Here is a 25,881-nt window from a genome sequence, read left to right on the forward strand (position 1 = left end):
TCTGTAATGTCAGAACAAAATTGAAACCTTTTGTTCTCCTAGGATAACCTTCTAATGATGCACAGAAATCCCAAGTCATTATAAACTACATTACTTCCAGATAAATCAGTGACTCCGTAAATTTAGAACTATCTGCAATCTCAAAAGACCTAGGGGATCTTAAATATCTTCCAATTACTCACTGAAGAGAGTGGGATGTATCATGGCTCAGAGATTTTATGCACAAGAGTGTACACAGGTAACAGTGCAAGTATGGCAGGCTATCAATGCAGGAGGTCCTTTCCAAATGATAAACAGGAGTTGGAAACATTGCAAAATACACTAGTGTGTTTGCACTTTTCAAAAATAAGGAGGCGAAGTACAAGTTCAGTGGAATGATACATAATCTAACTTGAAAGACAATGCTACCTAGTCCAGCCCTCTTTAAAACATGCAGCCAGCAGTGTATAAAAATGGGCCTCAACATGTTCACACTACTCATGATTTCTGTTCTGACTCTGCCTCAACTGCCTCTTATTATCTTCACCAACCTAATATTGATCTTACTAGATTCTGAACTGTTTCCTATCTTTCCTACTTAAAATCTAACCCCACTCTTCAGACCTGATAATCAGCTAGCTTTGAACCTTCCCTGCCCTCCTTATCTACATTTCAGATGCTGCCTTGGCCACTTTTATGCCTTTACCCTGGTTGTCAAGGCAGCAGCTCAGCTCTGAGAGCAGGACCATATAAGTGGTTGCAAAGTCCTCAGAGCAGAGAATGTATGGAAGTGAACAGTGTTCAGCTCAGTCAGTATTCTGGCTGCTGAGATAATATGTTGATATGGAATCAGGAGTTCCAAATTAAGAACAAAAGGCACTAAATTAAAAACAAAAAGAAGAATTACCATACTGATCAAATTCTAAGTTTCACAGTGATACTTTTATCTGTGGGGTCAGTTTTGAACATCAGTATATGCTGAACCTTTCTCTAATAGTGATCCCAGGATTATAACTTCTTCAAAGCCAGAGATATAGCCTTCTTTGAAGTAGGAGATCGTTATCATTCCCTGAGTTTCCTTTCCTTGAGATATGCATGAGGCAAGGAAAAATTAGAGATATAAGGTAGTAAGTTCTCTTATGAAAACTTGATCAATCTTTCTTCAAAAACAAAGGAGGGGGATGGGTTAGCCCGGTGATGGGTATTGAAGAGGGCACATATTGAATGGAGCACTGGGTGTTATATGCAAACAATGAATCATGGGACACTACACCAAAAACTAATGATGTAATGTATGGTGATTAACATAACATAATAAAATAAATAAATAAATAAATACATACATACATACATACATAAAAGCTCTAAAGGAAGACTATCATTTATAAAAATCCCAGAATAGCACCGGAAATAACCATGAGCATTTCTGGAGAGTCTTGACTTAGTTTCATAGGATCTATTATTTTGACAAGGTATCACATTTTATTAAAAGCTAAAGCTTTTAATGACACTTAATCTTGTCTAGGGGTATGATGTGTGTTCATGGGACATGACTTGAGTTCCTTACATCTTTTCTAGCAGAACCAGATTCTTTGTCTGGAGGTCAATGTTTTCAATCCTTTAAAATATTTCAATCTTGAGGATGGCTAGAAAGCTGCAAGCTCCTCTAATGTGTAACATTAAAATAAGGGAGGCTGACTAGGAATCAAATCTTAGGGTTTATACAGAATCAGAGAATCCGATTGTCAGAGGGGATGGGGTGGGGGGATGGGCAAAATGGGTGAAGGGGAGAGGGAGATACAGGCTTCCAGCTATGGAATAAATAAGTCATGGGAATAAAAGGCACAGCATAAGGAATATAGTCAATGATACTACATTAGCGTTGTATGAGGACAGGTGGTAGCTACCCTTGAGGTAAGTATAGTATAATGTATAAACTTGTGGAATTCATATTTTCTGATTCATAATCCCCATGGTCTTTTTTTTCCCATACTTCAAAGCTGAAAGCAAGGTCTACTTGATTTACACTATAACATGTATCTTGTTTTACAGTAACACATCATTTACCAAGGGTCGTGTATTCAACTAGAATCAACACACCTGAAACTAATGTAATATTGTATGTCAACTACACTCAAATTTTACAAAAAAAATATATGCCTTGGGCTTTATTGACTTAGGACAGGAAGCAAAAAGAAGTTATTCATTAATTCAATTCAAGATCTGACAAGTGGGGTCATGGCAAATAGCTTAGTTCAACAGGGGCCATGGTAAGAGTTTAAGTAGCATAGGTACTAAAGGCCATTACCCAGGGAGAAAGTCAAGCATTAAGAATTGAGAGGTATTGTCAAATAGGAGGAAACAAGATTATGAGAAAATTATAAGGACAATTCAGCTATCCTTAACAGCATATTCCCACCCACGAAAGAGGCCACTGAGCTTAAGGTAAAACCCCTACAACTACCTTGTACTCTAGTGCCTCAGGGAATTTCTCCAGCTTCCTACCCTTCAATTTGAACTGACTTTCTATATTAAGGTACACCCACCCATCATAAGCAATCAAGCCAGATTCAGTCTCAATTTAGTCCAGCCCCATCTTATAACTCCTGTACAGATGGAGTGCCTCCAGATCTGATTTACCTTAGAGGGAAGGTCAGAAAACTGCTACCACAGACCCAGCATTTCTGATCTGGAATATTAAAGAAACTCGTCCCTGGTCTCCCTTCTGCCCCTCTCTCCCCTATGCAAGTCCACCCCTACCACTGACAAGTATTTCCTAAATAAGTAATCTAATCAGGTGACTCCCTGATAAATTCTTCATTGACTTCTTTTTGCCTGTACAATAAAATGCACAGTTCGTAGATTGGCATTACAAAATTATTCTTCTATCTCAATCCAAACTGTACCCTGAATAAATCTATTACATCTCTATTGCCACAATTACCATAATCTTCTACTCTTGCCCCCTCCATTCTAGAAATGGAGAAATATCCATTCAGCAGAAATATCACATTACTCCCCTATGTAAAACCCTTTATTGCCCTAAGAATAAAATCTGAACTTCCTACTAAGGCCTATAAAGCCCTACCTAATCTGGCCTCTCCCTACCTCTCAAATATCATCTCATACGATTCATTCTCCTTTCTCACTGAATTCCAGCCCCAGTGGCCTTCTTTCAACTCTCTCTCATTCCCATCTCAAAAAACTCACACATGCAATAATGATTCTTGAACACTTAATATTGAAAAATAGTAAATCTGTAAGATTTAAATCCTGGTGGAAAGATAACTTTAGAATTAACTATTACAGAACATTTAAGGATGTCAGAATTGTTCCTTTCCAAATCATTGATATAAATATACATTGATAAAAATTTCCCTTTACGGTAAATAGGCCAAGCAGATCTTTAGTGGAGTTTAATCCTTTTATTCATAGAAATTCTTAGAAAATATGAAATAATACTCTATTATAATAAGAAAAATATTCAACATTGACAAGTAGAAAAAGATGGTGGGACAATAATACTGAAAAGCAAATGTTTGTAGTATATTTAATTCAAATATCTATCAGATTTTTCAATCATTCATTAAACATACAGTGTTACCAAAGGCTGTTCCAAGAAGTGGCGATACCACAGTGAGCAATAAAAACAAAAATCTTTGCCCTCTCACAGCTTACATTCCGGTAAGGTATATATCATCCAGTTTACATACACTATAATGTAATTTACAAACAATATGCCCATTATAAATGTACATTCCAATGAGCTTTGACAGATCCATTAATTCTATAACCATTAAACCAGAAAGCCATAATCAAGACAGAAAGTGTTTCTATCACCCCCCAAAATATCCTTGTACCACTTTCCAAACATCTTTCCATCCCAGGCCATAGACAACAGCTAACTTGTTTTCTATTATTATGGTTTGGATTTGTCTTTTCTATAGTTTTATATATATGGAAGCATATAGTATTTTTTTAAATATCTGGTTTCTTGTGCTCAGAAGAATGTTTTTGAGATTTACCATGAGGTTTTGTGAATGAGTCATTCTATGGGTAGTTCTTTCTTTTGCTGAGTAGCATTACATTACATGAATATCCACCTATATTCCACTCATTTATTGGTAAACATCTGAGTTGTTTCCAGTTTGGGGAATATTCATAATAATGAATAAATCTGCTATGAAAATAAGTGTGTAAGTATCTGAACATGGGTGTTCAATTATATTATGCAAATATCTAGACTTGGAGTTGCTAAATTTTTCATTTTTTATGTGCTAGGATATTGAAATGAAATTTATTTTTGTATATTGACCCTGTATTGTGTGATCTTGCTACATTCACTAGTTCTAGTAGCTTTGTTGTAGGCACTCATAATATTTTATCTCATTAGATTAAAGGAAAAAGGGAAAATAAGAGAATGATTCTGTCCTTGGGTTCATCATGGGTGTTAAAATTACCAAATCAACACATGGATCAATCACAATCAACAGTTATCAAAATTCTCATGTTCCTTTAAATATATTTTGTTTCAGTATAAAAATGAAATAATTTGAAAAAAGACAATCATTTTGGGGCAAGGGTAAGCAATGGCTTAAATGAACATAGAAATAAACTCAAAAACTGTTAGAAGTATGTCAATTTGACTGAGTTAAGTTAAATGAATGTATATTAGATACAATCCAAAAGAAAAATTTTACACATACTGTGACTTTAAACTTGTTATATTTTTATAAAAGAAAATAATAAATTATTTATTGAATAGCATGTATTTCTCACTATAAGAAACACTATAGTAAGCACATCTCCTGTACTGTTGAAATTCTCACAACAAACTACGAGATACTCCTCATTTTAAAGAAGAGTCTTGAAATAAATAATTTGTTTACGGGCCTACAACTAGCAATGTTGGAGCAGGACTCAAACCCAAGTCTGACTTCCATAAAGTCCATGCTATAGTTTTTCAGTGTAGAGGCAGAAAAGTCATGTTTTAAAAATATACAGTATCGAGGAAAAACTCTGCTTTTTTATATAATATTAAGACAAATTTAACAAATCAAAAAACCTGTAAGTCCACAATAAAAGTAGCACTGTGAATTGTGTAAGACTGATGCATCACAGACCTGTACCTCTGAAACAAATAATACATTATATGTTTAAAAAAAAGAATATAGTAGGAAGGGAAAAATGAAGGGGGGGAAATCAGAGCAGGAGATGAACCATGAGAGACTATGGATTTTGAGAAACAAACTGAGGGTTCTAGAGGGGAGGGGGGTGGGGGGATGGGTTAGCCTGGTGATGGGTATTAAAGAGGGCACATATTGAATGGAACACTGGGTGTTATACACCAACAATGAATCATGGAACACTACATCAAAAACTAATGATGTAATGTATGGTGATTAACATAACATAATAAAATTTAAAAAAATAATGCAAAAAAAAGTAATATATTTCAATTCATTTTTAAAAGAACATAATTAAATATAGATCTGCACCACTATCCAAGCTCTCACTTCTTGAATCCAAATATTTAAATAATGACTTGCCAAACACCTCACCCAAAATTCAGTACTTAAATAGCAACTTGCTGTAATCAATATGCAGGTACATACGAGCAAAAATACGCCCTGCACAAATCTGGGCACAGCATTTGGCATAGGCCACAGTCTTAGCTGTTGTGCTGATGAGATCACTCCTGGTTTTTTTTTTTAATTTTTTATTGTTATGTTAATCACCATATATTACATCATTTGTTTTTGATGTAGTGTTCCATGATTCATTGTTTGTTCATAACACCCAGTGCTCCATGCAGAATGTGCCCTCTTTAATACCCATCACCAGGCTAACCCATCCCTCTACCCTCCTCCCCTCTAGAACCCTCAGTTTGTTTTTCAGAGTCCATCATCTCTCATGGATCATCTCCCCCTCTGACTTACTCCCCTTCATTCTTCCTCTCCTGCTATCTTCTTCTTTTTCTTTTTTCTTAAAATATGTTGCATTATTTGTTTCAGAAGTACAGATCACTCCTGTTTTGTTTAAAGTGCAATGACCTTATCTTCCCACCTCCTCCCACGCTCTCCAGCCTTAGTACTTCACTGGTCCCAGATTTTGCTTCTGCCACATGGCTGAGAATATAATCAACCCAGACAATTTAGATACTTTTGGTATCTATAACACACTATTTCACTGTTTACTGACATTACAGAACATATTTTTTGTAAAATAAAAAGTTATATGTGATATAGAGCAGAACCATTATTGACTACACACAAACATATTAATGAGCTCAATAAATATTTTTTTTAATTAAGTAACTGGTGTTTTAAATGCCTTACAGAAATCCTTGTGTGATTGGTACATAGACGTTTAAGTGTGTTTTATTTGGGAAACTGATGTAAAATTTTGCATGAACCAAATGTATTGTCTTTTGTCCTTAACAGAATAAAGGTTGCTGCTACCTAAAATTTGCTATCCAATATGTTTTCAGGAATGGATTAGATTGATTAATTTTACGATTTCAGGTGTTTTTTGGTTTTTGGGTTTGGGGGGGTTGTGATTTGTTTAAGTTTTTATTTAAATTCTAGTTAGTTAACATAACTAGATTCATCACTTACATATAATACCCACTCTTCATCACAAGTGCCTTTCTTAATACCCATCACCCATTTAGCCCATCCCCCACCCACCTCCCCTCCAGCAACCCTGTTTGTTCTCTACAGTTAAGATTCTTTTAAGAGCCACCATTCGATCCAGCAATTGCACTACTGGGTATTTACCCCAAAGATACAAATGTAGGGACCCGAAGGGGTACGTGCACCCCAATGTTTATAGCAGCAATGTCCACAATAGCCAAACTGTGGAAAGAGCCAAGATGTCCATCGACAGATGAATGGATAAAGAAGATGTGGTATATATACACAATGGAATACTATGCAGCCTTCAAAAGGAATGAGATCTTGCCATTTGCAACGACGTGGATGGAACTGGAGGGTGTTATGCTGAGTGAAATAAGTCAATCAGAGAAAGACATGCATCATATGACCTCACTGATATGAGGAATTCTTAATCTCAGGAACAAACTGAGGGTTGCTGGAGTGGTCGGGGGTGCGAGTGATGGGGTGGCTGGGTGATGGACATTGGGGAAGATATGTGCTACGGTGAGCGCTGTGAATTGTGTAAGACTGTTGAATCACAGATCTGTACTTCTGGAACAAATAACGCAACATATTTTAAGAAAAAAGAAAAAGAAGAAGATAGCAGGAGAGGAAGAATGAAGGGGAGTAAGTCAGAGGGGGAGACGAACCTGGAGAGATGATGGACTCTGAAAAACAAACTGAGGTTTCTGGAGGGGAGGAGGGTGGGGGGATGGGTTAGCCTGGTGATGGGTATTGAGGAGGGCACATTCTGCATGGAGCACTGGGTGTTATGAACAAACAATGAATCATGGAACAGTACACCAAAACAAATTATGTAATATATGGTGATTAACATAACAATAAAAAAATTAAAAAAAAAAGATTCTTTTATGGTTTGCCTCCCTTTCTTTTTTTCCCCCTTCCCCTATGTTCGTGTTTTGTTTCTTAAATTCCACATATGAGTGAAATCATATGGTATTTGTCTTTCTCTGACTTATTTCACTTAGCATAGTACACTCTAGCTCTATCCACATTGTTGCAAATGGCAAGATTTCATTCCTTTTTATGGCTGAGTAGTGTTCCATTGTATATATATATATATATATATATATATACAATGGTGGTATATATATATACCACCTCTTCTTTATCCATTCATCTGTTGATGGACACTTAGGAATAGATTGATTTAAATGAAGGAGTTTTATAAAATGAACAACTATCAAAATAAACAACTTGAAAATGTTTTCCATATCTTTCTGCTTAAAAATGACTACTACAATTTATATGGAATCTGGACATTTCTGGCTTCCATTAAATGCCCTCCATTATTTCCATCTTCAGGGTTCTCTCAGTACTCACTAAAACAATCTCACTGGCCAGCTAGATCACTCTGCCAGCTACTCAAATGTTATATTTTCTACTTCAACCCAAAATGTCAATCCATCAATCTGTTGCCCAATATTTCCTTTAAGAGCTGTCTCAATGTGATTTTATTCCTTCATTCAATAATTCTTATAATCTACCATATGTTAGGGATTTAAAATCAATAAGACATAATCCCTGGCCTCAAGAATGGCATGATCTGGTGGCAGAAACAGATAATGATAATACAGCAATGATAAATGCCATGATTGAGGTATGTGTAAAGTACCAGGAGTTGAATCTCAAAGAATGAGTGGAAATCAGCCACGTGAAGAAAAAGGGGGCATTCCAGGGGAAAGACTAGCTTATGCAGAAGGAGAAAGGTAGGGAATGAGTGGGAAGAATGGTAAGCTCAAGAAACTGAAGATAGTTCAATATGACTAAAATAGAGGATACATAGAGAAGAATCATGAAATGTGCATTTGGAGAAGTTTAGGGTCAGATTCTAACAGCTTTGTATGTCATAAGAAGTATTAAAGCCCATTTCATTCAGTATATCCCTCTATTTCACATATACTCTATTTTTTAACCCTCATAGATTTATGTCATTCATTCATTCATTCAGCAAATGTTAGGGAAAACACCATGTATTTTCTCTAATTGTTTCATATATGTGATTTGTATCTCCAATTAGAAGGCAAATAAGTTTTTTTTTAAATATCTGAAGTCCTAAGGCAATAGTGTAATGCTAACCATACATTACTGACTTCAAGAAATGTTTCTTGAATTGAAATATTAAATATCAAGGTTATTTAAAATCATTAACCTAGCTTTTATTTTGGCAATAATCCTAAATTAGCAAAAGATAAATAACACATGCAAAGAATTATAGTGGCAAGAACTATAAAGTCTCTCCTTTAGAAAAAAACAAAACAAAAACTCTAGCTATTCAACAAGAGCTTATCTCTCCGCATTCCATTTTAGGTAAGCTTCCTGAAAGACGTAGCAGCCTATATTCACAAGATCCTCGTCTTTACCATGCATCCATTCTTAAATCCACTGTCATCTGCTGTCCGCAACTTGGGCCATCAGAGTTCTTTGCTAAAATAACCACTGATTTCAAAATTCTGCAAGGTTCAGTGGATCCTTTTCAGTTTTTATCTTTATTTACCTATCCAAAGTATGTAATACAGGTGGCAACGATCTTCCTCTGACTCCTTTGAGATCACTCCTTCCCCACTCTACTCATACTGGGTTTTTTTTATTATTGATTTTTCCTTGTTTTTTTTTAAATTCAATTAGCCAACATACAGTACATCATTAGTTTCAGATGCAGAGTTCAATAATTCATCAGTTGCATATAACACCCAGTTCTCATCCCATCACATGCCCTCCTTAATGCCCATCACCCAATTACCCCATCCCCCCACCCTCCTTGCCTCCAGCAACCCTCAGTTTGTTTCCTACAGTTAAGAGTCTCTCATAGTTTTTCTCCCTCTCTGATGACCTACTCCTGCTGTTTTTAATCCTCCTTCTTTGTTTCTTAGATTCCCCTTCCTCCACATATTCATTACACGTTGTCAATCTTCAGGTTCAATCCTTGCTCCTTATGGATTACATAACTTAACTAATTGCTAAATCTTCAGTTCAGATTTTTCTCAGTTTTCTCACTACCTTCAAGACATTTCCACCTATATAACAAATAGATGCTTAAAATAATCTGATTTCCCAGTACAATTCACACACATGCATGCATGTACACACACACACACACACACAGAGGCATGTTTTCTATATTCTCTCTCTTCTCTCCAACTCTACTATTCATATAGTACTCTAAGTAAGATATTCAGCAGTCATCCTTAATACTTCCTTCCCACTCATGCTCCCACATAAAATTAATTACTAGGTAAAATCAATGTTAACATACAAATATATGTCATTTTCCCCTCATTTCTAGGCTCATTTCACTATCTTAATACAGGTATTCACTACGTGAATCACTATGCATCACCTTATGACTTCTCCTTCTCTCCCTTTCCCCATATCCCATACATTTGACTCATACCTAACTGTCCTATTTTTCTAAAATCACAAAGCTGTTTCCTGCTTAAAATATTTACTGGTTCATCATCACCTACAGATAAAAATAAAAACTGCTTTTCTCAAATTTTCATGGCTTTGCACATTCTCTTTGCCTGCAATGTTCTATTCCATCCAAATAACTACCTGTCCTTCAAAACATAACCCAAACATACTTTGAAACCCTTTCCTGATTTCTGCCATCCTCTAAGAAGAAACAATGAGTTTCTCTTCTGAAGTCCACTGTACCTGATTTGAATATTATTGTAAATTTTTTACATTTTTGTATCTTCCATCAAAGTGTGAACTCCTTAAGAACCTCCGTAGTATTCATCATCTTTCTACCCACAACATGGAGTAAGTATTCAATAAATATCCATTAAAAGAGTAATAGTAATATGTATCACTGAGTGTTAACAAATGTATAGTGTTAAGCTATATGTGTGTATATATGATTACACCTCATTGGATTTTCACAATAACATTTTGTAGATATTATTCATATTTTAGAAATCTAGAAGGAAAAATATTTAAGCTTAAAGTGGCAAAATAACTTGCCCAAGGTCACACAACTACTATATGATGGAGCAAAAAACTGCCATGTGATTCTAAAGCCTGAACTCTTCACTACTAAATCAGTAATAAATCTAAGAATGCTTTATTTATTTATATATTTCTTAAAAATTTACCACAAATGAGTATGACTTCAGTACATAAAAGTCATTAATAACAGTACAAACCATTTTACAATTAGATTTGAAAATATCAAGACGCTCTTCCAAAGATAATCACTGAGCAATAAATAAATGTTTCCAAACCTCTTACTCACTCCTTTTCTCACACATAATTTTGTCCATTAGTCTTTTAATAATTCAATCCTTTCCTCCCATTTTGACGCCTTTTCTTTCCTCTTTGAAACCCATAATTTAAAAATCAGAAAAGTTATCTTAGAAAATAAAAAAAGTGAGCATTCCAACGTTTAGGCACAGTAGCCATTATACAAACAACTAATTTGTGTTTGGGGGAGAAAAACACATTTGTGTATAAGTCTTCCTAAATCTGTGTTTATCCTCAAATTCAAGTTCTTTGAGGCCACCACTGCATATTACTAACTGCAGTAAATTGCCAAGTACTTGTTATATTGGCAACCAATCAGGTAATTTAAGAAATATTAAAGACTAGCAATGATAAGTGAAAGTGTAAAATTTTTGCATCATAAATAAGGAAGCAATCCACCCATAAAAGAAAACCATTAGTAATGATATATTGACAGGCTTCAAAAAAAATCACAAAAAGTTATATATTATTTCTGCCTCTTATGTCCTTATTAATGTTTATAAGCATATTTATACTTACTTGAAACTACACCTTTCTACTCGAGTGCTAGATCTACTTATGATCTACTTACAATTAATAAATTATTTTTAGGTAATCTATTAATCCAGAGAAAAACCTAGTTTATAAGTTATACCTTTCAATTGTAACTTTTAAAATTCTAACAGTTTTCATAAATTTATATCAATAAATGAAGAGAATGACAGCTCTATAACTTATTTGATAACCCAAATTCAAATAACACTTTAATATACCTACTGCTAAGTTATTTCCATTCAGCAGAACTTACAAAAATTAAAATTTCCAATTTAGGTTTACTCAGAACTACAAGGCAAATGTTCAAATTTTGCCACATAATTTTTAAACATTTGTTTTAATGAATATGGGAAATGAATTAGTAGTTAACATCCATAAAAATCCAAAATATTGGCGCCATCTAGTGAAATTTTACTCAGTTTTTAAGTGATAAGAAGCTATTATAGCAATTCCATAAATTTTGTATTACCAAATTAAAGAACTTCAACGGAAACTATTGTTAAATGTCTTTGTATATTAAGGACTTCATTAGTGTTAAGGAAGATACTAAAAAGAATTTCCACTGTCAAAAGCGAGAAAAATTCCTGTGGAAAATATTCAGGTTGAATAAAAGTTAATTTTGTGTTTTTTTAACAGAAGTTCTCAGTCGAGTAGAGCACCATAATATATTCAAAAGATGTACAGAAACAACACTGCATATACAACAGAATTAGATAGATCTCAAGAATATGATAAATTTTTTAAAACTTGCAATTGTTCATTAAAATATTATATTCATATTATATTTTGTTGTATCATCAGAAAATGCTTAAATCCAAAGACACTCGAGTACTTATTTAATTATTTTACTGCTTTAAAACATTCTTCTAAGGCAGTTTAGAAAAAAACCTAAGAATTCTTTCTCTAAATTCAAATTTTTAAAATAAACTGCCCATTTTTCAGATCTGTAATCAATTTATTCAAAAAGCATTAATAAACATTATCCTCACTCCACTAACTATAGATATATCAAAAAACAAGCAGAATGAAAGATTCCTATCTTCTAGAAACAATGGTTCAACTGGGTACATAAGATAAGCATTTTTTTTAAAGATTCCATATATAAGAAATAGTGTTATTCAAATTAATCATAAATCAAAAAAAGCAAAGCAAATTTGCAGAACTCTTACAAGTCAACAATAAAAAAGATAATCTATTTTAAAAAGGGCAAAGACTCTAGACATTTCTCTGAAGAAAAAATACAAATGGCCAACAAGTATATGAAAAAATAGTCAATATCAATAGTTTTTAGGGAAATGCAGATCAAAACCACAATGATATATCCCTTCACAGCAACTAGGATGGCTACAATCGGAAAGATAAACAATAGCAAGCATTGCAAAGATGTGGAGAAATTGAAACCTTCAATTTTACACTAATGTAAAATACTGCAGCTGCTTGTAAAATACTTCCACAAAAAGTTAAAACATAAGAATTATGGTATTATCCAACAATTCCACTCTCAGGTATACACCCCTGAGAAACGATAACATATACCAACACAAGGACTTATATATGAATGTTCATAGCTCAATTATTTTTATGCTCATTCTTATGCTTTTGTTTAGCATAGTATTATACTTATTTTTATTCTTAACCAAAAAGTATAATCAACCCAAATGTCCATCAACTGATAAAATGGATAAACAAAATGTGATATATCCATGTAATGGAATATTGAGCTATAAAAAAATGAAATATTGATACATGCTACAACATGGAAAAAATGATGCCAAATAAAAGAAGCCAGTCACAAAAGGACAAATATTGCATGATTCCATTTATATCAAATGTCCAGATAAGCAAGTCTACAGAGCCAGAAATAGATTAATGATTGCCTACAGTTGGGAGGACTGGAATAAAATGGGAGTGACTGCTAGTCAGGGTGAGTTAAATGTTCTAAAATTGATTGTGGTGATGGTTGCACAACTCTGTGAATACTCTAAACCACTCAATTATGTACTTTAAATGGATGAATTATGATATGTGAACCATATCTCAAGAGAGCGGTTTTTAAAAAACAAAGCAAACTATAGAAATGATCCCTGAAGTGCTATGGTGAGGGCTGTGAATTGTGTAAGACTGTTGAATCAGAGACCTGTACCTCTGAAACAAATAATACATTATATGTTTAAAAAAGAAGAAGAAGAAGAAGAAGAAGAAGAAGATAGCAGGAAGGGAAAAATGAAGGGGGGGAAATCAGAGGGGGAGAGGAACCATGGGAGACTGTGGACTCTGAGAAACAAACTGAGGGTTCTAGAGGGGAGGGGGGGATGGGTTAGCCTGCTGATGGGTATTAAAGAGGGCACATATTGAATGGAGCACTGGGTGTTATAGGCAAACAATGAATCATGGAACACTACATCAAAAACTAATGATGTAATGTATGGTGATTAACATAACAATAAAAAATAAAAATTAAAAAATTAAAAACAAAGCAAACTTCTAAATTCAAACTGGCCGGGTGAGCATGGAGTGCAGCCAGAGACCGGGGAGACGGGAGTGATTGACTTCTTTACTCTGGGGGCTCCCTGAGGAGTGGGGCCCGAGTTCTTGGCTCCTCCGGGGTGGAGATTGGGAGGCCGCCATTTTCACTCTCGTCCTCCAAAGCTGTACGGAAAGCTTGCAAGGGAACAAAAGCTCCCGAGAGCAAACCTGAGCAGATTAGCAAACCGGAGCAGGTTACTTAGCCCGGACCGGGCAAGGGCGGGGCAATTCCACCTCTGGCAAAGACATTTGGGAACCACGGCAACAGGCACCCCCCAGAAGATCAACAAGAACAGCCAGCCAGGACCACGTTTACCAATCGATGAGAACGGCAGAACTCCAGCGCTAGAGGAATACTGCACATAGAATTCATGGCTTTTTTCCCATGATTCTTTAGTCTTTCAAAGTTAATTTTTTTTAACTTTTTTTTTTGAATTTTTCTTTTTCCCTTTTTCAGCCAACATCTTATCAATCCCTTTTTTATTTTTCATTTTTAGAGTCATACTCTATCCCTTCATAGTAGTTAACCCTATTTTTGGTATATATATATATATTTGTTCTCTCTTTAAAATTTTGGGATACAGTTTCTTCTAACAGACCAAAATATACCCTAAATCTCTAGTGTATGGCTTTGTTCTAGTCTCCTGCCTGATCACATTCTCTCCCTTTTATTTTAAAATCCTCTTCTTTTTTCAACCAACTTCTTATCAATTCCTTTTATAACATCTTTTATAATTTTCATCTTTATAGTCATATTCCATCCCTTCATCGTATTAACCTTTATTTTTGTACATATGTAAGTTTTTCTTTCTTTAAAATTTTGAGAGGACTTTCTTCTAACAGACCAAAGTACGCCCCAAATCTAGTGTGTGGCACTGATCTATGCACCAGCCTGATCATATTTGATCATATTCTGGGTTTTGTTTGTTTGTTTTTGTTTTTGTTCTTTTATCTTTTTCTTTTTTTTCTTTCCCTTTCTTTTCCCTCGGTTTCAGGTCTCTTCTGATTTGTTTAGTGTATATTTTTCTGGAGATGTTGTTACCCTGTTAGCATTTTGTTCTCTCATTCTTCTATTCTCCTCTGGACAAAATGACAAGACAGAAAAAATCACCTCAAAAAAAAGAACAAGAGGCAGTACTGACTGCCAGGGACCTAATCGATACGGACATTAGTAAAATGTTGGAACTAGAGTTCAGAATGATGATTTTAAAGATACTAGCTGGGCTTGAGAAAAGCATGGAAGATATTAGAGAAACCCTTTCTGGAGAAATAAAAGAACTAAAATCCAACCAAGTCAAAATCAAAAAGAAGTGCATTTTGAAATAAACTCTAAATGACAAGGAAAAAAAGTACATTTTGAGAAACAAATCTGACAAGACTACACCCTCTTTTCTGGTATGTGTTAATTTACAGAAGTAAAGGGAAGGGAATGCCCTGGATTAGCCAGACCTAGAGAGTTCAGAGAAAGAACTTTGTAAAGATGTGAAAACATAAAAACCATAGAGGGAAGCCAAAGTCTAATATGCCAAAAAGAGGAGTGTGAATGTGTAAATATAAGCCAGAAACCTGAGTGAGATCCAGGGAAACAAGAGAAAGAGCAATGGGCTCCATATAAGTAAAGAGCAATCTAGAGAGTTTTAAGGAATCACTACCTATAACTAATCTTTATGTACCATCTATTGTAGGAGTCAGTGCATCAGCTGAATTTAAAGAAACAAAAAAAATGGAATGAAGCTAGTCTACCTATCCCACACCAAATTTATCAACTTTCCCAAGTCATACTTCTTACAACTGCTCTTAAGGTGTGGGAGAGGGACTACAAAATGTTATTTTCCAAATCCAGTCTAACAATCATTGAGAAATTACCATTTAGCATTAGATAAGCCAAAAAAATTAGATTTTAAAAAATGGGAAAAAACTCCATCTTCCCTTGTTACCTCAAAATGTAAGTTAAAAATTTCTCCATATTAGAAGCAGATATTTGAAGAGACAAAAAAGCATTGAGAAATGCCATGTACAATTAAGGTCCTATTCAACTAGTTCATTCATCTTAAGTCCTTATTCCTTTTACCATTTATAGGGTAAAGCAATGAAAAAGTATTCTTATTTTATTATTACTATGTAGGTCAGGATAGTCAGGATAGGGAAAAAAACTACTTTGAACAAAACATTTATTAGTTTTATATTATACTAACTATGAAGAAAATATCAATATGTTCATATTATCTCCTTTCATTATAAATGTTCTTTGATACCTCATATATTCTTACTTTATCAAAACTGTTTTCACAGAGTTGATTTTTAAAGGAAAAAGAGGCAAACTACATATTGTTAGAACCACCCTTGCATCCTTGGAATAAATCACACTTGGCCATGGTGTATGATCCTTTCAATGCACTGTTAGATTTTTTATTCAACAGTTAACATTTTTATTAAGGATTTTTACAACAATGTTCTTCAGGGATATTGGCTTATAGTTTTCTTTTCTTGGAGTGTCTGCCTGGTAATGGCATCAGGGTGATGCTAGCCTCATAAAATGAGTTTGGAAGCATTCCCTCTTCTACTTTCTAGAAGAATTTAAGGATTGGTATTAATACTTCTTTGAATGTTTGGTAGAATTTACCCATGAAAATATTAGGTCCTGGGCTTTTCTTTGTTAGATTTTTTATTACTGAGTCAGGCTCTTTGTTACTGGTCTATTCAGGCTTTCTATTTCTTCCTGATTCAATTTTGCTAGGTTGTATGTTTCCAGGAATTTATTCATTTCTTGTAGGCTGTCCAGTTTGTTGTTATAGTTGTTCATAACAGTCCCTTACAATCCTTTTTTTTTCCTCCTGAGGTATCCATTGAAATGTTTACTCTTTCTTCTGATTTTATTTATGAGTCTTTTCTCTCTTTTTCTTAGTCTACAGTTTGTCAATTTTATCTTTTAAAACACCAATTCAAATGTTTCATTCTTTTTTGTTGTTCTCCATTTGACTCACTTCTGCTCTAATCTTTATCATTTCCTCCATTTGGCTAATTTGGGCTTGGTTTGTTCTTGTTTTTTAGTTCCTTGTGGTATAAAGTTAATTTGTTTGATATCTTTCTTCTGTTTTAATATAAGCATTATTCACTAAAAGTTCCCTCTTAGCTTTTGCTGCAGTCCATAGATTTGGTATGTTTTTGTTTGTTTCAAAATACCTTTTAAACTTCCTTTTTGATTTCCTCTTTGACTCAATGATTTTTCTTTTACTTTGTTTCTTTTTCATTTTTTAAAGGACTTTTTTCATTCAAGTATAATTAACCTACAGTGTTATATTACTTTCAGGTGTACAATGTAATTCAACAATTCTATATATTTCTCAGCACTCGTCAAGTATATTCTTAATCCCTTTTTACCCATTTCACCCATCCCCCCACCCACCTCTTCTCTGGCAACCACCAGTTTGTTCTCTGTCTATAAGAGTCTATGTTTTTGTTTCTTTTTTTAATTTGTTTCTTAAATTCCACATATGAATGAAATCATATGGTATTTGTCTTTCTCTGACTTATTTAATTTCACTTAGCATTTAACTCTCTAGGTCCATCTATGTTGTTGCAAATGGCAAGATTTCATTCTCTTTATGGCTGAGTAATATTCCAGTGTTTGTGTATGTGTACATCTTCTTTTTCATCTATTGATAGATACTTGTTTGACCCAATGATTCTTAAGACAGAATTATTTAGTTTCTACATATTTGTAAATTTTCCCATTTTCTTGCCATTGCTGATTTCTATTTTTATTCCACTGTGGTCAGAAAAGATACTTGGAGTGATTTTGATGTTCTTAAATCTGTTAAGACTTGTTTCATGACCTTTCATGAGATCTATCCTGGAGAATATTCAGTGTGCCTTTGAGTAGAATGTGTATTCTGCTCTTGGGTAGAAATTTCTGCATAGGTCATTTAGATCCATTTGGTCTATAATGTTGTTCAAGTCAGCTATTTTTGTATGGATTTTCTGTCCGGATGTTCTATCCATTATTAAAAGTGGAGTATTGTAGACCCTTACTATTTTGTATTGCTGTCAATTTCTGCCTTAAGATCTGCCAATATTTGTTTTATATATTTAGGTATACTGATATTGAGTGCATTTGTAATTGTTATATCTTTCTGTAGAAGTGACCCTTCGATCATTATATATTGACCTTCTTTGCCAAAAGAGACAGCTTTAAACTTAAATTCTATTATTTCTGACATACATAGAGCCAACCCAGCTTTCTTTTGATCATCATTTGCATGAAACACCTTTTTTCATCCCTCCACTTTTGGCCTATGTGTGTCTTTAATTCTAAAGTGTGTCTCTTATAGACAGAATATCACTGGATCTTGTTTGTTTGTTTTTTGAATACATTCAGGCACTATAGGCCTTTTGATTGGCAAATTTAATGCATTTACATTTAAGGTAACTATTGATAAGTGAGAAATTTACTATTGCCATTGTTAAAAATTGTTTTCTTTGTGTCTTATAATTGTTTAGTCTTTCTCTTCTTCTCTTGTGTTACTTTGTTACTTGATAGTTTTTTGAAGTGATTTGTTTTGGTTTTTTTTCCCTTTCTCTTTTATGTACCTATTACAGTTTTTTTTTTCATGATTAGCTCAAGAGTTGCCTAAAATATCTTGTAATTATGACCTTCCATTTTATTTTGATAACTTCAACCACATATAAAAACACTAATCTTTTATTACCTCCATATACACATACAGTTTATACTCTTGTAGACTGTTTCTTTTTATATTGTGTACCATTAAAAAATATTTTAACCTATTGACTTTCACATTAAGTTAAAGCAATTTACAAGTCATCTGTACTATTACATTAACCTATGTATGTTATATATTTACTTTTTTTTAAGACTTTATTTATTTGACAGAGAGAGACACAGCAAGAGAGGGAACACAAGCAGGGGGAGAGGGAGAGGGAGAAGCAGGCTTCCCACGGAACAGAGAGCCTGATGCAGGGCTCAATCCCATGACCATGATCATGACCTGAGCCGAAGGCAGAACCTTAATGACTGAGCCACCCGGGTGCCCCTATATATTTACTTTTACCTATGAGATTTCATGCTCCTGTTTAGCATGTTTTCATTTTAATTTGAAGAAATCCCTTAAGCATATCTTGTAAGGCAGGTCTAAGAGTAACAAATTCTCAGTTATTCTTTGTCTGGGAAAGACATTATCTCTCCATTTTTAAGGAACAATATTTCTGAGTATAGTATTCTTATTTGGAAGTGGTTTCTTTCAGTACTTTGAATACATCTTCCTACCCTCTACTGGCCGCAAGATTTCTACTGAGAAATCAACTTATATTCTTGGGAAACAGTTTGGGGAGGGGAGAGTCTTATATGTGATGAATCACTTTTACTGCATTAAAAATTCTCTCTTTGTCATTGACTTTTCACAATTTAAATATAATGTGTCAGTGTAATCTTTGGGTTGATCCTATTTCAGGACCTTTGAGCTTCATGAATATTGATGACCACTTCCCTCCAAAGATTTGGGAAGTTTTCAGACATTATTTCTTTCTGTTCCTTTCTCTCTCTTCTCCTTCTGAGACTCCCAAAGTGCATATGTTGATTCTCTCATGATTTCCTATAAATGTTGTAAGATTTCCTCACTCCTTTTCATTCTCTTATCTTTTTTATCCTCTGACTGGATAATTTCAAATGAACTTTCTCTGAGTTGACAGATTCCTTCTTCTATTTGAATGAGTCTACTACTGAAGCTCTCTATTGCATTTTTAATTTCATTCATTGTATTCTTCAGCTCCAGAATTTCTGTTTAGTTCTTTTTTTGTGATTTCTATCTCTGTTAAACCTCACATTTTATTCAACTCTTGGAGCTGGGTCCAGTACAGGAGTATACTTGCTGCAGTGTTGGTGCTGGTGTCCAAGATGGGTACACTATACAGCTGCCACAGAGCCAGGGTCTTGGGTGTGTACATGGTTATGAGACATGAGTGGCAGCTCCAGCCCTGGAAGAATGGAGGAACTGTGATGCCTCCTTCTCCCAGAGGAGGCACAGTGGCATGGACTCCAGGCAGCTCCACTGGCTGGGTTAAGCCTCAGTGAAGACTGCAGGTATCCTCAGTAGCATAAGTTTCAGATGTCCAGAGTGGTGACAAGGGCTGCTAGTGTCCTCCTCCTCTCCTTTCATGCATGGTGGGAAATTACACATTGGGATCCTTGTTGGCATCAAACTATGATGGACTGAGGGATGGTGTGAAGCAGGTAAAATGCCTCTTAAACTTTTCTATGTGGCCATCCTGAGTTTTGAGCTCCTAGGGTTTCTGTAGCTTCTTTATTGTACTCTAAGCAATCCCAGAGCTATTTTCATCAGCATGTAGTTGTTTATTGTTTGTTACTATTTTTTATGGGGAGAAATAAGTGTTGGGACTCCTATTTCACCATCTTGTTGATGTGACTTCCAGAAAATACTCTATGTTTAAAAGATTCATTTCCACTCTTTGGTCTCAACCATAGAAACAAGATAACAAAGGGGACTCACCATTTGAAAAGCATCACAATAAGTACACATTATGCCACTACTATGGCCCTCAGCCCTACCACATCTTCAGAAGTGGACCTGTGGCAAGTGTGGCTACCCTACCAAGCAGAGGAGAGAGAATAACTGGAGTGCCAAGGCTAAAAGATGAAATACCACTAGGACTGGTCAAATGAGGCCCCTAAAAATTGTATACCACAGATTCAGGCGTAGATTTTGTGAAGAAACAACACCTACACCCAAGAAGGCAGCTGTTGCACCATACAGTTCATCTTAAGGATTTCAATGATTCGTCACACAATAAATGTTCTGGTTTAAAACAAAATACCTAATTTCCTAAATTCCAGTTTCCAGTTCCACACATAAGGAACTTGGATATTGCCACTCCTCCCTAACAAGTAGAAACCTGAATAGAATGTAAAATCAAACTCTTTTTAGATCCATGAGAGATCAAAAAACACAGGACAAACCACTGCCCACAAGATTGAAGAGATAGACAAGCAAATACAGGTCGTCACAGCTTACCATAGCAGAGATTTAAAAGTAGAAAACACAGTGGAAACCAGTGCCAGTATAGGAATACCAAAACTATAATTGAAGAACTGCTGGAGTCTCAGTGCAGACAAGTCTGAGAGTTAAAAACTCCATGGGCCCCATCATACAGGAGGACCCCATAATTCTAATTTACTTCCAGGAGCTCAACTAGGTTCTCACAGTAAATACTGGAGAAAAACCCTTTCATACATCTGGCAGGGGAAAAGGGAAAGGAAACGTTTTGAAATATACCAGAGCAAGCTCTCATGAAAATCAAACTAACCAGAGCCCAACCTACTAGAGCATTATCAGTACATAATAGACCTAGGGAAGCGAAATGCCCAATTCCAGTGACCTCTAGCCTTCCATATATAAGAAAAGGAAATACCTAACTCCAGCCCACACTAGCATTCTAACCCAGCTAAGAGAGAAAAAACTGAGAAATGCTTCTGAAGTTCACAGTCCAATTCAGAGGCACGGGCTCCCTAAGACCTGACAGCTAATCATAGAACTACAGAACTCTTCCCCTTCCCCATACCTTACAACCATATTACAAAAGGCATATTTACAACAGTTCCTTTACCTAACAGATTGAATGTTTATATCCCCTGAAATTCATGTTAAACTTTTTCTCCCAATATGATGGGTTTTGGAGGTTTCACCTTTGGGAAGTGATTAACTCATGAGTGCAGAGCTCTGATGAATGGGATTAGTGTCCTTATTTAAAAAAAAAAAAAAAAAAAGACATCCAAGATAGCTCCCTACCCTTTCCACCATGTAAAGACACAGCAAAAAGATGACCTATGAACGAGGAAGTGAGTTCTCAATAGAACTGAATCTGCTGGCTCCTCATCTTGGACTTCCCACACTCCCAGAACTATAAGGAATATTTCTCTTATTTATAAGCCATTCAATCTATGCTATTCTGTTCTAGTAACCTAAACAAACTAAGACATCCAGTTATTAAGAGAAAATTATAACAAATATTAAAAAGCAAAAAATTAGAAGAAACAGGGCAAGCACAGAGCCAAACATGGCAGGGAGAGTGCCATCATCAGATGGGGAACTTAAAACAAGTAGGATTAATACACTAAGTGCTGGGCGCCTGGGTGGCTCAGTCGTTAACCATCTGCCTTCGGCTCAGGTCATGATCCCAGGGTCCTGGGATTGAGTCCCACATTGGGCTCCCTGCTCAGCGGGAAGCCTGCTTCTCCCTCTCCCACTCCCCCTGCTTGTGTTCCTGCTCTCACTGTCTCCCTCTGTCAAATAAATAAAATAAATAAAATCTTTTAAAAAAAATACACTAAGTGCTCTAATGAATAAAGAAAATAGAAGGCAAAAACAGATGAGAATGACAGACAAGGCAGAAAAAGAATGCATGATAAAAATAGGAGCAAAAAACAAGGGCATCAAATAGAAAACAGTAACAAATGTGGTAGATATTAATCCAACTATATCAATAATCCTTGAATGTCAGTGGTCTAAATTCACCAATAAAACAGAGAGATTGTCAAAGTGGATCAACAAATAAGACCCACTATATAAGATTTGTATAGTAGTCCTGCAATCTATAAGAATCCCACTTTAAATATAAAGACAAATATAAATTAAAAGCAAATGGAGAAAAACATACCATGCTAACACTAATCAAAACAAAGCAAGAGTAGATATATCAATTTTAAACAGTACAGACTTCAAAGCAAAGAAGATTATCAGGGCTAAAGAAGATCATTACATAATAATAAAGCGGTCAGTTCTCCAAGAAGACATAACAATTCTTAATGTGTATGTGCTTAACAACAAAGCAGCAAACTATATGAGGCAAAACTGATAGGACTGCAAGTAGAAATAAGTGAATCTACTATCACAGTTGAAGACTTCAACACCCCTTTCTCAGAAATGGACAGACTAACAAACAGGCATATAATAATAAATATAATAATAATATAATATAATCAGTAAAGACAGTTGGAATCAATAACACTATCAATCAAATAGATATAACTGATATTATTTATAGCAATAAAAGCACATATGAAAATCTAAGTTTCCACCTTAGGAAAATAAAAAAGAAGACCAAATTAAATTGAAAGTAGGCAAAAGAAAAAATAAGTAGAATTAGAGCAGAAATCAATAAAATTGATACAGATATCAATAAAATTCATAAAAATGAATAGAGAAAATCAATGAAACCAAAAGCTAGGTCTTTGAAAAGATCAAACAAATCTATAAGTCTCTAGCCAGGTAAACTAAGAAAAAAAGAGAGGACACAATTACTAATATCAAAAATGAAGGAGGGGACATCACTACAGATCCCATAAACATTAAAAGAATAATAAAGGAATACTATGAACTCTATGCCCATACATTTGATAAGTGAGATAAATTGGACCAATTGCTTGAACGACTCAGTCTTCCAAACTCACACAAGAAAAAAACAGATGATCCAAATAGGCCTGTATCTGTTTTAAAAATTGAATCAGTAATTAATAACCTTCTAAAAAAAAGAAAGTAACAAGCCCAGGTGGGTTCACCAGTAAATTTTACCAAACATTTAAGGAACACATTATATCAATTTCTATAAACTCTTTCAGAGGATAGAAGCAGAGGGAATACTCCCTAACTCATTTAATGAAGCCAGCATAAGCCTAATGCCAAAACAAAAACATTACAAGAATAGAAAACTACAGACTGTATCTCTCATGGTTCTAAATTAACACTTTTTATACTGTTTGAGATTTGTAATTGTAATTCTATAAAATCAATTCTATTGTATTATTATGTTATTGTGTCTCTTCATTTCTAGAAACAATATTTCTCATTGCTGATTGATATTCAGGGAAAGACCAAGGAAATCAAATGCAGAGAAAATTCTTATTGAATAGTCACTGATTTTTCAGCTGAGAATCATTTATCCTTTTCTAAGTGATCCATTTTAAAATTTTTATTCTATAATCTTCAAGGTTTTTTATTTACTTGAATATAGTTAAAACACAATGTTATATTAGTTTCAGATGTACATCTAGTGATTCAATTTCTCTATACACTATGCTATGCTCTCCACAAGTAGCTACCATCTGTCACCACACAACATTACAATATCATTAACTATACTCCCCATGCTGTCCCTTTTGTTCTACTTTATTCATTCCATAACTGTAAGCCTTTATCTCCCACTCTTCTTCACCCATTTTTCCCAACCTCCTATACTCCTTTTCTCTGGTAACCATCAGTTTGTTCTCTGTATTTTTAGGTCTGATTCTGCTTTTTGCTTGTTTATCTATTCATAAGTTCTATTTTTTAGATTTCACATATGAGTAAAATCATATGGTATTTATCTTTCTCTGATTTAATTCACTTAGCGTAATACCCTCTGAGTCCATCCATGTTATTGCAAAAGGCAAAACTTCATCCTTTTTTATAGTTGTGTCATATTCCAATGTTTAGGTTTTCATGTTTAAATATAATAATATACTGAAGGGGAAAAAAAAGTCTATGGTTTTATCTGCCTACAAGTTCCAAAAGAGTAAACTAAAACATAGCTATAAAAAAATGTAATGAAATCTTGGGTTTTATATTAATAAATATATACTATCCAGAAGAAGGAAGATGAAAAGTCCTACTATGTACAAATCAGACTACACCAAGAATATTATGCTTAGTTCTAGTATCATATTAAAAAGAGAGAGAAAGAGAAAGAGAGAGACTCAAAAATTAAAGAAGATCCCTAGATAACTTCAAAGGAAAATAAATTATCATGAATTTAAACAATGAAAACAACGTCAAAAATATTTGGAACATTTATACTTACTACAAAAAGACTGAAAAGGAGATTGAAAAGAAGTCATAGGAAGAGGGAGAAAAAGTAGGCAGGAGGCAAGCAAATTTAGATCAGTTTAAGAAGGAAATTGTAAGAAACAGAGTTGTCCACTACTGAAACAATAAACCTTAGGGCTAGTCAGTTCTTTATCACAAGAGTTGTTCAAGCAGAGATGGTGATCACTTGATAGAGATTTTAAGTATAGTTCCTTCAACAACATTCACTGAATAACAACTAGCTACCAGGCAGAGTAGATCTAAGAGTACTCTAACCTTGTAATTATAAGAGTCAATGATCTTAAAATATAGAAAGTAGATAAAATAGCTACATTTCAACTTACCTTTTTTTCCTCCTGCAATATTATTACTTCATAAAATCGCGGGAGATTTAAGCAATAATTTTGTTGTTTATCTTTCTTGATGTTAATATTTTCATAATGAGGTGTCTTTTTCCTTTAGAAAAGTCAGAAAAATTGAGGAGCTCTCAGTTTCAAATATATAATTGTTTATATAAGCAAAGAGAATATTTTACACCAACACTGTCTGCTTAAAAAGTATATAATAAGACCATCTGGATATGTTAAGCCAATATATTCTAAATTTTGTAAAATGTATTCATCTATGTTAGTTGTGCATTTTCCAATTCAGAGCATTATAATAAACCTATACTAATAATGACTCCAAAAAAAATAGGATGTGGGATTTATATTAGTTTAAATAAAAAGCCACCAGGGTGCCTGGGTGGCTCAGTCATTAAGTGTCGGCCTTCAACTTGGGTCCTGATCCCAGGGTCCTGAGATCGAGCCCCACATCAGGCTCCCTGCTCCATGGGAAGCCTGCTTCTCCCTCTTCCACTCCCCCTGCTTGGGTTCCCTCTCTCGCTGTGTCTCTCTCTGTCAAATAAATAAATAAAATCTTTAAAATAAATAAATAGCCACCCAAAAAAGTTTCCTGTGTATTCTATTTAACATAAAACATCTTTAAAATTTCAAATCCCTTGATATTTCAACTATTTATATCACAAAACAAAAGAGGGGGCAGAA

At 34.5% G+C, this 25,881-nt stretch overlaps 1 protein-coding gene across 4 annotated transcripts in view; it reads right to left on the minus strand.

Moving 5' to 3' along the window:
• Positions 1-25,881, minus strand: part of STPG2 (sperm tail PG-rich repeat containing 2) — a 530,653-nt gene that overhangs the window by 465,150 nt on the left and 39,622 nt on the right. For all 4 annotated transcript variants that reach the window (XM_073891996.1, XM_073891998.1, XM_073891995.1 and 1 more), the window contains exon 7: positions 25,180-25,291. In XM_073891996.1, the coding sequence (XP_073748097.1) occupies positions 25,180-25,291 (112 nt within the window). The remainder of the gene's footprint in view (positions 1-25,179; positions 25,292-25,881) is intronic.

The sequence above is a fragment of the Callorhinus ursinus genome, unplaced genomic scaffold, assembly GCF_003265705.2.
Source record: "Callorhinus ursinus isolate GAN/ISIS: 27379988/994484 unplaced genomic scaffold, GSC_fseal_2.0 scaffold4, whole genome shotgun sequence".
Lineage (NCBI taxonomy): Eukaryota > Metazoa > Chordata > Mammalia > Carnivora > Otariidae > Callorhinus > Callorhinus ursinus.